At 41.0% G+C, this 13,838-nt stretch overlaps 1 protein-coding gene across 30 annotated transcripts in view; it reads left to right on the top strand.

Moving 5' to 3' along the window:
• Stk33 (serine/threonine kinase 33) overlaps window positions 1-13,152 on the top strand; it is a 144,506-nt gene extending 131,354 nt beyond the window's left edge. For 29 of the 30 annotated variants that reach the window (XM_090348219.1, XM_090348222.1, XM_090348199.1 and 26 more), the window contains one exon: window positions 8,438-9,239. In XM_090348219.1, coding sequence (XP_090204345.1) covers window positions 8,438-8,644 — 207 coding nt within the window. In that variant the 3' untranslated portion in view covers window positions 8,645-9,239. Of the gene's footprint in view, window positions 1-8,437; window positions 9,240-10,399; window positions 10,557-10,860; window positions 10,995-13,060 lie in introns of those variants that run through there. The other variant, XR_016538081.1, reaches the window with a different exon arrangement.
• Window positions 13,153-13,838: the final 686 nt, after the last annotated feature.

Below are 13,838 nucleotides of genomic sequence, written 5' to 3' on the forward strand. Positions count from 1 at the left end.
AGGAGGCTATACAATGTAAGCTGGGACCTTAAATGCTTCACAAACCAGCTTGTCTCCTGGGTTCAGCCTGCCAGAAGAACATGCCCACAGGGTGCCTGCACAGCTGTTTCCCCTAAGAACATTCTTGAGGCAATCCAAAGCCTGAGGCATAGCAAGACCAAGCCTGTAGCTTACTGAGAAAAATAAATATTCATTGTAAGACACTGAGATTTTTTTTGCAGTTGTTAGGTAGCTATGTAGAAAACAGTTAACACATAAGACTTAAAATGCTGCCTTCCCCCACCCTCCTTTCTCTTCAGCGCTAGGGATCAAACCCAGGGACTCTTTCATGTTAGGCAAGCACTCTACCAATGAATTACCTCTGTAGCCCAAACTGCTTTCTATGACAAGGCCCATTTGCAAAACTGGCTGTTGGCTGGCACTGAAAACTAGAATGGTACACGTTTGCTACCATTGTGTCTAAACTGTCTGTGCAGACAATCTGCTTTCTGCTAATGTCCTGCTTTCCTTGGAGGAGTGTGAGCTTTTAGTATGTACCAAGCAGAGGCTGCTTGCCCATCCCAGGAAGAACTCTGAGATGTGTCTTAGGAGTGTCTCTGATAGGCAGCAAATCCACACATGCTTCCACAACTTATTTCTGGCGGAGGCTGAGTGACTGTGCTGGGAGAAAACACTTGGATGCTTGTGCCGGCTTCCTCACCCTCGCCATCTTTTCTGTCATAGCTTATGAGCCCTATTGGTGATCGTCACACCTGGAGGTACTCTTAGGGGCCTCCTAAATGGTTGTGTCGCTGCACTAGCTGCACTACGTAATTGTGTGCTATCACGAATTGACCTGTGTCCATTGGTCTTATGCTGATTGCAATGCCAGTTGCTAGTTTGGCTTCATAGACACCTACAAATAGCAAATCGTTTGTGCCCAAACTACCTTGAATCCCTACTTTTCCTACACAAGCAATTCCTTACAAGGTAAACGTTTTTACCACCGACTTAGCCAGCTTCCTATAATTGAAGGGGGATAGTCGTCACTTAAGTCATTTCCCTGCCCTCCTAAGCCTGACTTTTGTTGAGCTCCCATCAGGGTCTATAGCTATTTGACTATTCTTTTTTTTTAATACTTTCTTTGCATACAATTTAATTTTCCTCGAGTGTTAGTGAATGGGCTTTGTAACATGGAACACCTCCCTCACTGTCCCTCCCGCCTCTATTTCACAGACCCTTGTTGCCAATAATAGGCTGGCTTGAGTGAATAGACATGTACCTGCCCCTTCACCCACTGCTGCTCTTATTCGGTCTTGTTTGTCCTGGGTGATTGACGTTTGCATGGAGAAGAATCTCTCTTGAGGGAGGCCGTGTGGGTTGGTGTGGAAGCCATGGAAATATCACCTGCTAGCTTCTGAGTACATGTTGGTTTCTATCTATTCCCAGTGCACAGTCCACATCAGCCATGACCAGGAGCTATTTAACTATTCTATGGACACCTTTTCTTTATGAAACAGTAATTGGACTGGATTATGACAAATAGTGTGTCAGTTCTGAATGCCTTCCTTTAGTCCCCCTCATCTCTTACTCTGCCTTTATGCTACAATTGTTGGATGTAGTTTATCTATATAATTGTAAACTGCACAAAATTACAATAATTTTGCTTTAAATTTACACTCAATTTTCAAGAAATTAAGAGGAAAAATTCTCTTTTGTATTTATCTAGCTATTTACTATTTGCAATGCCCTTTCCTTCCTAGAGACCCAGGTCTCCATCTGATATCCTTTTCCTGCAGCCTGATGAACTTCATTTACAAGTCTGTTGGTGATGTATTCTTCCTTGTGTCTGCAATCATATCTGTTTTGTCTTATATGTTGAAAGGTATCTTCTTTGTTTATGGAATTCTTGTCTGGCAGTTTGTAGTGTGTGTGTGTGGTGTGTGTGGTTTTGCTAGTACCAGGACTTGAACTCAGGAACCTTGTTCTCACATGGCTTGCTTGCCTACTTATAACTGTTGTTCTACCACTGAGCCATGCTTATGTCCTGGCCTTTTGCTGGCAAATCAGAGATGGAATCATGCAAAATTTTCTTCTCAGCCTAGCTTTGAATTTGAGTCCTCCATGTCCTCCCAAGTAATTTGAATTATAGGCATGAGCCACTGCCGCTGAGCGTTTTTATGTTTTGTTGGTGGTGGTGGTGTTAGGGATTAGTTTTGCTTTCATTTGGTTTGGATCCAAATTTAAAAGTTATTGTTCCATGGTCTTCTGGCTTTTAGTTTAGTTTTTTGTGTTCATGTGTTTTTTAATGAGGAGTAGTGACAGGTTGAAATACTCTTTCCATGTATGTCTTGTACCACTTTTCTCACGATGATTCTAAGATCTCTTTATCTTTTCTGGTTAATTAGAGATAAGAGTCTCCTGGATTTCTGTCTGGGCTGGCTTGAACTATGATCTTCAGATCTCAACCTTCTGAATAGCTATGATTATAGGCATAAGCCATGTGCATCTGAGAAATGAATTTATGTTTAATAAAGAAACAGGATGAGATAAAAGGATTGAGTGGGGTATGACACGAGGGGATTTTCGGGGGGGGGTTGTCGTAAGTCTTGCCAATACCACATATTGGTTATAAAGATATATGCAATGTTTCTGTCAGAACTCCTCAAATTCTCCATTTGATATTTGTACATTTTGTTGCACATAAGTAATATCTGAGCTGTAAAGAAAAGAAAGGTATTTACACCATTTTCAGACTTGCAAGTTAGACTGTATTTTCATTAACTTCACCTAAGAGTCAAATCTTTCTTTGGGTAACCTTGTGAAAAAGTTTATTTCGCTTCTCCTTGCTTTTTTTTTCCCCCTTCCCTCTCCTTCCTCCTGGAAACTACAGAATCATGCGATAAAGGTGGGTGACCATTGCAAGCAAAACTATAGCAAAAAAATTTGTTTCAGAATTTTGTCATTTGGACCTAATGCAGGCCTATAATTTGAATGCATGACTCTAGAAATGGTTGCTATGGTGATAAACCACTTTGCTTAAATAGCATGTATTTTACTCAAAATTCAGAGAAATGGTAACAGTTTGTAGTAATCATGCACTGGTATTACTTTGCAAGGATATGCCTAGAGCTACAGGTTTTGCATCCATTATCACCAGATAAGTTCACCAGATTAAAGTTATGCCAGTGAATAATGAAATGTGTGTGTTTAGCCTGATTTCCTGTTACATATCTTCCCTCCCACATGAGGAGCCTCCTTTTCAAGATTAATAATATGAGTTGGGGAAATCAGGCTGAGGGTACCGAATTGCAAGAAGGTGAAACTGGAGGAACCTTGTAAGGCCATCTTTTCTACCATTCAGTCTGTAGTAGGCCCGGTATTCCTCAATTGTCCCAGATGGTGAGAATTCATCAAAGATGGAGGACAACTGAAATGCTGGGTGGGGCAGTCCCTGCCACCCCCATTCTGCCTCACTCTAGCATACAGAACTGCCCCTAGTTGCAAGCACTGCACATGAGCCCCTTCTTATAGATTTTGGTATATATACAGTACTACTATATACATATATGCAAATAAATGTATGTATACACACAACACAAACATACATACATGTGTACATGCGTACATACATATATATTTTTTAGGTTAAAGAGGTCTCCTATAAAGGCTTCTCTTTCAATCACCACCACTTCCAGTCATTAATGGCTGACATGTAAATCTTCCCTGCTGCATTTTATCTTTTCAGGCTGGTCACTGTGTTTTAGGTATGACTTCATCATAGTTTTGTAAGTGCAGAAGAATTTTTTTTTCTTTGATATCTAAGATGCCTTTCTAATGACAGTGAATTTTCTCTTCAGTGTCTTCGCATGGTTGTTCAAAGGGTTTCATTTATGAGTGCAGAACATCTTGACCAACACCATCCTTCCACCCTTCTCCCCCATGTTTCAACTCTACTCATCTCATCTAGTTACGCAGTTCCACTTTCACATATGTACATCGATTATCATAACCCGTCCTTCCTCTCTCTATTTGTCCACCTCTCCTCCCCATGAATTCCTAACCCTTCTGACAACACATATTTTAGCTTTCTGCTATTCTTTTTGTTCAACTATAAGTAAATTGTTTGAGGGAGTTACCCCATCACAGTCCTCTCTTGAAAACACCGTGTCTGTACGGTTTTCTTGCTCACTGTGCAATGTTGCTTTAGATGCAGTATGTTTAGACTACTGCCTGAAATGACTTTTGCATCCTCTTGTATTCTGATGCATGGATGGTGAGCAGTTCATGATGGTCATTTAGGATCTTTTCCTATATAACTGAATATTGCAAATCTCTTGTCATCTTTATACCCATTTCTATGGTCTTAGGGGAGTACTTGTCCTGTTTGCCTTTTATGACCGGTAAGATTTCTTAGGCTTGGCAATTTCACTTTTCATTTCTCTGTCTTATTACTTACAAAACTGTAAAATCCCATCCATGACAGCAAAGAGCTCTAAGGAAGTTCATTAGCTATGATGGCAGAAGGGGAAGAACTGCAAACTCAGATAACCTATAACCTACCCAACGAAAGCCCCTGAAAATTAAGATTTGTTCACAGTCCTAGACAAAGCCTGGAAATGCATTTTGCATTTGGCCATTTGTGGTTCCAAGGACAATGATAGTGTTGAGTATTTGACTGGGAGAGGGGGGACCCTGCAGCTTAGTATGAAGGGTATCATGGTGGCCAGTCTGTAACTATGCTGTTAACATCAAGAATGGTGATCCTGAGGGACTACTCAAAAAAAGGAGTCTGAGTCTGCTATGGTACTTGAACTCTGGGCTTCACATTTCTAGGAAAATGCTCTATCAAGCCATGCCTCCAGTTCTTTTATGACCGTTTGCTTTTGAGATAGTCTTCTTTCCTTTCTGGGCATATTCCTGGGCTATTATCTGCCTACTTAGTCTTCCATTTGTGACTAGGATGCCAGCTTCTTACCACGGAGATACAGTCCCATGAACTTTTCCACTCAGGAACTGTGCTTTCCCCAAACTCAGCCTTCTGTGCAGCTGGGATGAAAAATATGTGCCATCGTGCCTAGTAATCAGTGAGACTAGATCCTGCATGTATACTGGGGCCAGCCTTGAACTGTGATTCTTTGATTCAGAATCCCCAGTAGCTAGGATTATAGGTGTGAGCCACCAGTGCCTGGTGCAGTCGCAGAATCATTGGGAAAACAGAATTGTGCTGCTAAACAATTGCATCATTAACTGAATGCAATATAAGTGAGCACAAACTATTTTATAAATTAGATACACACATACAAGCTTCAAAGCACTGCAGTAAACTTTTGCAAAAATGTCATTGTATTTGTATTGATGCTATTAAGGAGCAAAGGAACAAATATTCTGATTTGTTTCAGTAGCTCTTTTTAGGCCAATCTTGAGTCTTAATTAAAATATGGTTGTCTATGTTAACTTAGCATGTATTAATGCCAAATTGACAAGAAAACAAACCCTTATATGTTAAGTGTAAAAGTATAAGATAGGAACAATTGTGATGGGAAGTAACATGGAGACATTTTTCAAAATTGTAAATCTACCTGCCTTTTCCCCAGTAATTCCACTTATAAAATATATATTCTATAGATACAGTGATATATATATGTTACACAAGTTTCAGAGTATTACAGAATTATTTTGCTAGTAAAAGATAGTTTCTTCCTTTGTGAATAAACTCACCATCTATGTACATCTACACAGAAGAATAATTGCCAGTTAGTAAATGAATGACCATTCTTTATGAACTGACCTGAAAAAATATTGGACTACTATTTGGGCAAATATATGAAAGAAAACAGATAGTTTGATGGATGGAGTTGAGCCATATGAAATCACCATTTATAAACTAAATTTGACTTGCAGGCAATGGAAATGACATATTTGCATAAAGATGCATGGACTCTCTCTAGAAGTGTTCACTCTAAATTGACAGCATTGGTTATCTTTGATAGGGATAGGATTGAATTAAATTAACTGGGGGGGGAAGGAGGAGAGTTTGAACATCGTGAATATTATGAGTGTGTTCTACATACATTTAAAGTCACTAAAATTATAAATACATGTAGTTGAGGAATGTAATTTTCTCATATTTTACTACATAATGAAGAAAGAATATCATGTTTCTGCACTAAAGCATTTAGACATTTCTTTTTTTTAACCTTATTTTTTTATTGTAATTAGTAAAAGGGTTACATGATATTTGCCAGATAGAAGGTGCATTAATTCACATACATTGATACCCTTTCGCATTTAGACATTTCTGTTTAGTTTCCTTTTACCTTCTACTTTTTTAATAAAAGTTCTGATATTGTATTGAGTAAGGTTGGGTGGGTGGGGGCTGAATCTCCATCCCTTTAGCACTAACCCTGCCTATAGGGTCTCCTTCTGAATACATCTCTGAGTCTACTTTAAGGACTCAAGTGCATTAACAAATGGAACAGAATGGAAACAGCCAGCTATGAATGTGAGAGAATTAAAAAGCAAATGATTGAATCCTTATTTCTATTTTATAGAATATTATTTGTAGTACATGTGTAGAAAAACATTTTCTTAACTACTTGGGTAATAACTCAGAATATAAGTAGAAATGTCAAGTGAGAGGAAAGGTTACACTTAGATTCAACTTTTAATAGGATTTATATGCAAAGTTAATACAAGTTTATGAACTGAAATTTCCAGACAGGTTCCATATATTAGACACTAGGTCTGTATTAAACTAGATACCAGAATGTGTTATATTTTCACCTACTGCTGGACATGGACTTTCAATGAAAGGACATGACCTGTATTAATAAGTGTTAAAGAATTTTAAATGTTTTCTGCTTCTTGAAAGAGTAGGTGGAAATAATTTAGAAGTTTTCTCAGGGGAAAGGGTAAAGAAAAGGTACTTTTTACATTTCAAAAATTGTATAAAAGTTTACAAGGTACCAAATACTTTTTAAACATTACCTGTTGAAGAATTCACATGCATTGTTATGTGTGTATGTGCGCGCGCATGTGTGCATGTGTACATTGGTATTAAGGCTTGAACTCAGAGCCTAGCCACTGTTCCTTAGCTTTTTGCTCAAGGCTGGCCACCAACCAGTTGAATCATAGCTACACTTCTGCTTCTTAAGTGAAGAGAAGAGTCTCATGGATAAGAATCTCACAGATTTTTCTGCCCAAGCTGTCTTTGAAATGTGATTCTCCCATTTCAGTCTCCTGAGTAACTAGAACTGCAGATGTAAGTCACTGGCACCATCACGTATACATTGGTATAAAGTCAGATATTGACAAATGTTCCAAGGAGGTGCACGTTTAAGGGATGTCTTCAGTAAACATACATTGGATAGATCTGTTCTTTCTTGACATGTAGGCACTCGAGAGTGTATAAATGACCCAGTTTGTTCCAGTCCTGGGAATTTATTCATTCATTGAGCAAATGTACATTAAATGCCTGCTACTGTTCATAAAATGTCATCATCATTTCAGAAGAGTTGACAGAATAATCAAAGAAACATCAGATCAATTTGTATTGTGTTATGTGACCCCTTTTTCCATGCTTTGAAAATTGTTAACCTGATTATGTTAAATGGAGAACCCTTTCCCTTCCGTGTAGGCGAGAGAGCTTGCTGTGTCTGCATACCATGCCTTGCTCTGACCAGCTTCGTAGGTCTCCTGGGACATTTCCTGCTCTTTCAGAACTCTGCCCCAGCTCGAATTAAAAGTGATTGTTTTTAAAAATGTCCCAGGGTCAAAGTGAATTACTTCCCTAGTGAGCATGTCCAGCTCTGCGATGGAGTCAGGTGACCTGAGGGGTTCAATTGAAGCCTGTTAAAAATCCTGCTGCTTGTTCCATGTTTTAATGCTCACACAGTATATGTATGGCCACTCCCCTGCCCCAGTCTCGTAAAGATGTAAGTACTTCTATCTTCACCAGTAAGGAATTGGGCATGTAAGGTGGTATGACTGGGAGTAGAAGCCAGTCATTTACAATGGAGAAAGGGGAGAATGTGAGACAGAACTACATGTGGCCAGATGAGGACCAGATGTTTGTAACAGATTAGAAGACTGGTCACAATGTCCTGGTTAGGGTATCTATGTAGAAATGTCTGGAAATCAGGAAAGATGAGTTCAATTACATCAAGTGGGCTTCCTTGTACAAATGTTACTGACATTTCTTTTTATTCGTATGGCATAGTGATTGAAATGGAGCCAGTATAGTTTGCTCCACACCAAGTATAAACAAACCGGTTTGCTTGAAGATGCTTTTGTGCATTTAATAATAATAATTTTACAATGTGACTAGCTGTATTACAAATCTAGAGAGTGCCTAGCTTGCAAATCAGAACAAAGCGTAGTTTCTTGCTTCTTTGAGTTGGTATATATGTTTTTGTATCTGATAATTAATAACTTGAGCCTTTTCTTTTATGTGTAGTCCACAGCTAGTGGAAAGAATATAGTCGCAACTAATAAGAAATCAAATACAGACAACTGGGACTCTTCAAGCTCCTCATATAGAAAATTTCTCCCGGCTGAACTCAAGGAAGAACTGGGGAAGAACCCTGGGACTTCAAGCCAAGGAGTAGCAACCAAGCCCACTGCTAAATCCACTGCTCTATCTCGAGGCAAAAAAAAAACCTAAGACCCCCTCCTAGGCTGAACCGTGCAAAAACAAGCTGCTCCTTCTAGTACCAACAGGAGGATTAGAAGGGCAAGGATGGCCTTTTAACTCCACTGAGCCCTGCTATGTGTTTGTACCAGTTTAAAATTGAAGCTAGTTATCTCCAAAGCAGCGCAAACTGCACGGGGCATAAAGGACAGCCACCCATGGGCCTGATGGCTGCTGCCACTGAAATCAACTCAAGGTATTTGAGGGTTGTTTAGGGGACAGATGCCCGCAGGGCGTAGCTGTGGGCATACTTGCTCTGTTTTACTTCTCCTCCTTATATTTAGGCACAGTTATTTATAAGGGAAAACGAGACCCAATATGGCAATGGATGGTCCAAATAATTATGTGCACTTACAGTAGAAGACTTTGTTAGGAAATGACTTCCAAGCCTGCCCCAGGCAGAAGAGCTTCAGTCCTTCACATGAGTCCTTGTGACTTTAGTTGCTAAAGATTGCTTAAGACAACTTATTTTAAATATAAACAATAAGGTATTTTATAACTGCTTGTCATTCCCTTGCTGCTAAATGTATTGACGAAATCATTTCATTGTGTTGATGAAATCAATAAAACCAGATGTTACATATGCATGTTCATCTTTATGTTAATAAGAGGTGAATATAATACGATCCTCTGAACTCTTAGACAAATTCTGAGGTCTGGCTATTGCAGCAGTTTCTGGGGGAAGAAGGAACATGGGGTAAGCCATTGCTCTTAGTATTGTAGGTTCTCCTTTCCACCTGTCACTGGAGATTAAATGCCTCTCAGTTTCCCAAGCAAATGTTAAGAAAACAATTTGCACTGCTTTACCATCATATAGTAATACTTAATTCCATTCCAAGCACCCATGAGATTGTCAGGTCTCATCTAAAATGACCCATATCTGGCCAGTTGAACAAGTCCTAGCTGCATGCAAATCACTCAGAGACCAGAGGATGGATAAATGTGCTTCTTGCCATTAATTTAGAAGATACAGAACCGGGAGTGTGGCCTAGTGGTAGAGTTCTTATCTATCATGCATGAAGTTCTGGGTTCAATTCCTTGGGATCACATAAACAGAAAAAGCCAGAAGTGGTACTGTACCTTAAGTGGTAGAGCACTATAGTCTTGTGAAGGATAGTGCCCAGGCCCTGAGTTCAAGCCCCAGGACTGGCAAAGAGAGAGCGAGAAAGTGAGAGAGAGAGAGAGTGAGAGCGAGACAGTGAGAGAGAGAGAGTGAGAGCGAGACAGTGAGAGGGGGGGGGGGGAAGGAAGAAAGAAAGAAATCACTATGGTTCAGAATAGGCTTTTTTGACTGAGAGGTTCTGCCAGTCTTTATTTTCATATGCTTTCTGGAGCAAACTGCTAGTAAAACATGTGTAGAGTAAATTGTCTACATTTCATTTTAAAATGAAATGGCTTCTTCTAAGTCCTTCTCTCTTTTTGTTTATTAATTGAAGACCTATGGGATCTCATGCAACATCTCCTGAGTTTGGAGTACTTTCTCAGGGGTTTGTGAGCCAGGCTTTGGAGTATGTGTGTGCCCTCCTAAGAGAACCCTGGTCTCAGAGCTGAGTACTTCCTACATAGTACTCTCAGACAGGGTGAAGTGTTCCTGGCAGGGAAGAGCCAGACAGAGTTAATTGTTGGTCTCCTCCCAGAAATCAACCAAGACAATGGTTTTTATTCTGTCTAGTTTTTAGGCCTGAAAATGGAACAGTCCCTACATTCAAAATGTTCTTACCTTCACAGCAATACCATCTTTTGGGATTAGAGAATTCTGTATGAAATCCATATTTCTCTTGTACCTCAATTAGTAATTGTACTCAGTAAGCTAAGGCAAGGAGCTAGAATAGACTACATTTTACAACATTGTGATAGATCTGCTTCTTCTCCTACCACGTGCCAGGTAAGGCCAACTGTCCTTCCATCATAAGACGTGTTTTCATAGCTCTTCTAATAACAAAGGATTCCATTACTACCTTTGCTTTTTTGTAGAAAATCATTCTGATAGAATTTAGCTTACTCCTTTTAGAGAACTTTCACATATTGTTTCTATTTGTTATTTATTTATATGGAATAGACAAAGATCAGGTCATAAATATCTGAACTTTGTTTTGTAGTTGCTATACCTCTTAATAACTGGGACTATGTGGCCTTACCTTTGCCATTTGCTTTTAATGGCTGTGAAAATAGTATCTCTTCCATTTCAGGTTGGCTTTTCATGGCCAGTTGGCCATCCCCAAGGCATCCACACAATCCCTCTGACATCTCCTGTGCTCCCCTGCCTGGAGAGCAGGGCTTCGCTATGACCCAGGGGGACATTCTTCTTATGACAGCAGTGCAGGTGCGACTTCCAATACTAGTCAACACACTGACTTGAATAGCAGTTAGGCCGAGGTAAGAGGAGTATGAAGATAAAAGGAAAGGGATGCAGACTTGAGGATACGTTTGAGGAACTGAGGACACATTCTGCTTAGGAAAACAGAAGATGTCATCAAGAAGAAAGGATTGGCTCACACCTGTACTCCTCCACCTAGCTACTTAGGAGGCTGAGATCTGAAGATTGTGATTTGAAGCTACTCTGGGCAGGAAAGTCCATGAGACTATTACCTCCAGTGAACCACAAAATTATGTTATAGATCTATCATCCATCTATCTATCTATCTGTGCCTAAGAATATTAGTTGTGGCTCAATGGTAGAGTAGCAGCCTTGGGCAAAATAGCTCATGGACCATGCCCAGGCCATACATTCAAGATCTACGACTGGCACAAAGAGGAGGGAGGAGGAGGAGAAGGAGTAGGAGGAGAAGGAGAGAGGGAAGGGGAGGGAAAGAAAAGGGAAGGGGAGGGAGGGAAGAGGGAAGGAGAAGGAGGGAAGAGGAAAGGGGAGAGAGAGACAAGGGAAGGGGCAAGATGAAGACAATACCATTAGTAAGATTGTATACCAACACATGGCTCTGCCACGCGAGGAGCAGAAGTCAGAGGACAGAAGTGCTGTTCATGGGAGGCCACGTTGAGGTCAAATTAGTTCCCTCCTTGGCTTCCCCATTAAAGACAGGTTGAAGAAAACAGAGTAATGGAGGCTAAGAAAGGCTGTGAGTTGAAGAGGTAGCTGTGGATTAGTCTTTATATTGAAAGGAAAAATGTTATGTGGAAGGAGCAGGGGAAGAAAATGAAAACATTTTTTGCCATCACAGAAACACTTTGTTTAAATAATTCTATTTGACTCCAAAGTGAAATTCCAGGTTACATAGATCAAAAGCAACCAGTCTTGAAAATGAAGCTTTTAAAATTCCAGCCCTGCTGTTGTAACTGAGAAGAAAGCCTTTGTTCAAACACACATTCCCAGCAGTAAGCAGGGCTTTGAAACTGGTCAGGGAAGTTGTATCCTATAATGGCTGAATTTGGCTGGAGACCAAGAAGCTGTTGCCTCAGAGAAATGATCCTGGACTAGATATGTTCTGGGTTTTTTCCTTCAGACCCACTCTTGGAGGTGGCTCTGCCCTTTCCACTACAAGCTAGTCTTTAGGGACTGCATTGTTAGGTTCCCCCGCCCCCTAGATTTGATGGGGTTCTTCCATTGGGGGTATCAACAGGAAGTCCAGACTTTGATTCCGCCACTTCCTCCAGCAAGGGTCTACAGCATATTGGCTATGTTCTGGTATGGGCCAGGTTTCTACCCTTCATCCTTTACCACTATGCTCCCTGCCCTGCAGGCCCAGACAAGACGCTACTATCCTGTAGTACCCCATGTTCATTTGTAGGGTCCCCTTGTCTCAGTTTCCTTACAGATCCTCATCCTTGAACTTTCTCCTCCACACAATGTATTTCTGCCTTCCCCCATAACTCAATATGACTGACCTCCTTATAGGCACTGTATTGTTTCTGACCCAGGACAGCTTGTCTCTGGCTGCTAGTCAAAGTACAGGAAAACCACAACTGGAAAGCCTAAATGAGTTCTTCCTGAAAATATGATTTTCCTGGGTGCCTTGGAGCATGGAATAGGGGGTGACTGGTGGGGGGAGGTAACGAGGGGGGTAGACTGTTCCTGGGGTTAGAGTACAAGTTGAGCAACATGAATCTAGCATTATTGCCAAGTGAGTCTAAAGTTGAGTCTAAAGTTGGAAATGGTCTAGATTCAAAAAGTTTGCATTTAGGCCTTAAATTCCAACCTCTACTGTGAAGTCTAAAACGGTCACCTCACTCTCTCCTGGTTGTCAGTGAAGGCCCATTAAGAGTCTTCCCAGGGGCACGTGTGAGATACAGGCAGCCTGAAGACAGTCTGTCTCACCAGGCTGAGCCTTTGCTTTCTTTCTACAAGAACTCAAATAACTTTACAAAGGCATTTCAAAGTAAAAATTCCCACTATTCAAAGGCCTCACATAATTCAGGTTTTTTTTTTCTCTTCAGGATCCTGTATTTTTCTGAGTGCGCTGCCTTTGGACTGATTTTGATTTCTGTGCTGTGAATTGTTATCATTTAATTCTCAATGGTGAGCCAATTTTCCTTTGCCTTTGTTCTTCCAAGGAAGGCCATGTTCAGTGGCTACCTTGCATTTTTGTGTGCACCTTCCTCAATTGTTAGCATAATCAACTCCACTCTATTCTTCCTATTTAGCCCTCCACAGTTTCCTAAGTTCCCCAGAACACTCCCCAGGAGGAGTGGTGGGGCCCCTCCTTTCTGCCCACTGGCCTTGCTTGGAGTAGCAGCCCACAGTGCAGTAGGCAGTGGGGTACTGGGTAGATAGATGCCTTACCACTCCAGTCCCCTCCTGCCTCATGCTAGCCTATACACATTAGCTGGACCCTGGAACTATAGGGCAAAGACCTCAGAGGATCTCCTCACAACATGGCAATGGTTTTTCACCTAGCCCCAAGAGAGGGCCACAGAGTGAGAGCAGCACCTCCCTCCCCATTACAGATTTCCCCATGCTTCTTTCTTAACCAGCTCCCACATCTTTGAACCCAGACATGCATCCATACCAAGTTACCCCCGGTCTCCTTGCTCCTGTGGCACTGAAGCACAGCCTTGTGTTGTTTCTCTGCAAGTGAAAACCTGAAACCCAACCTCTGTTCAAGAAAGACTTCCCTCACTAGCACAGAAAATTGTTTCCATTCCCATAAGCAATGAATGGCAGCACTCCAAAGGCTGCAGAGCCCACCTAACCAAGGAACGGGGCAAGTGCAAT

This window comes from Megascapheus bottae, chromosome 16, assembly GCF_031878675.1.
Source record: "Megascapheus bottae isolate mThoBot1 chromosome 16, mThoBot2.hap1, whole genome shotgun sequence".
Lineage (NCBI taxonomy): Eukaryota > Metazoa > Chordata > Mammalia > Rodentia > Geomyidae > Megascapheus > Megascapheus bottae.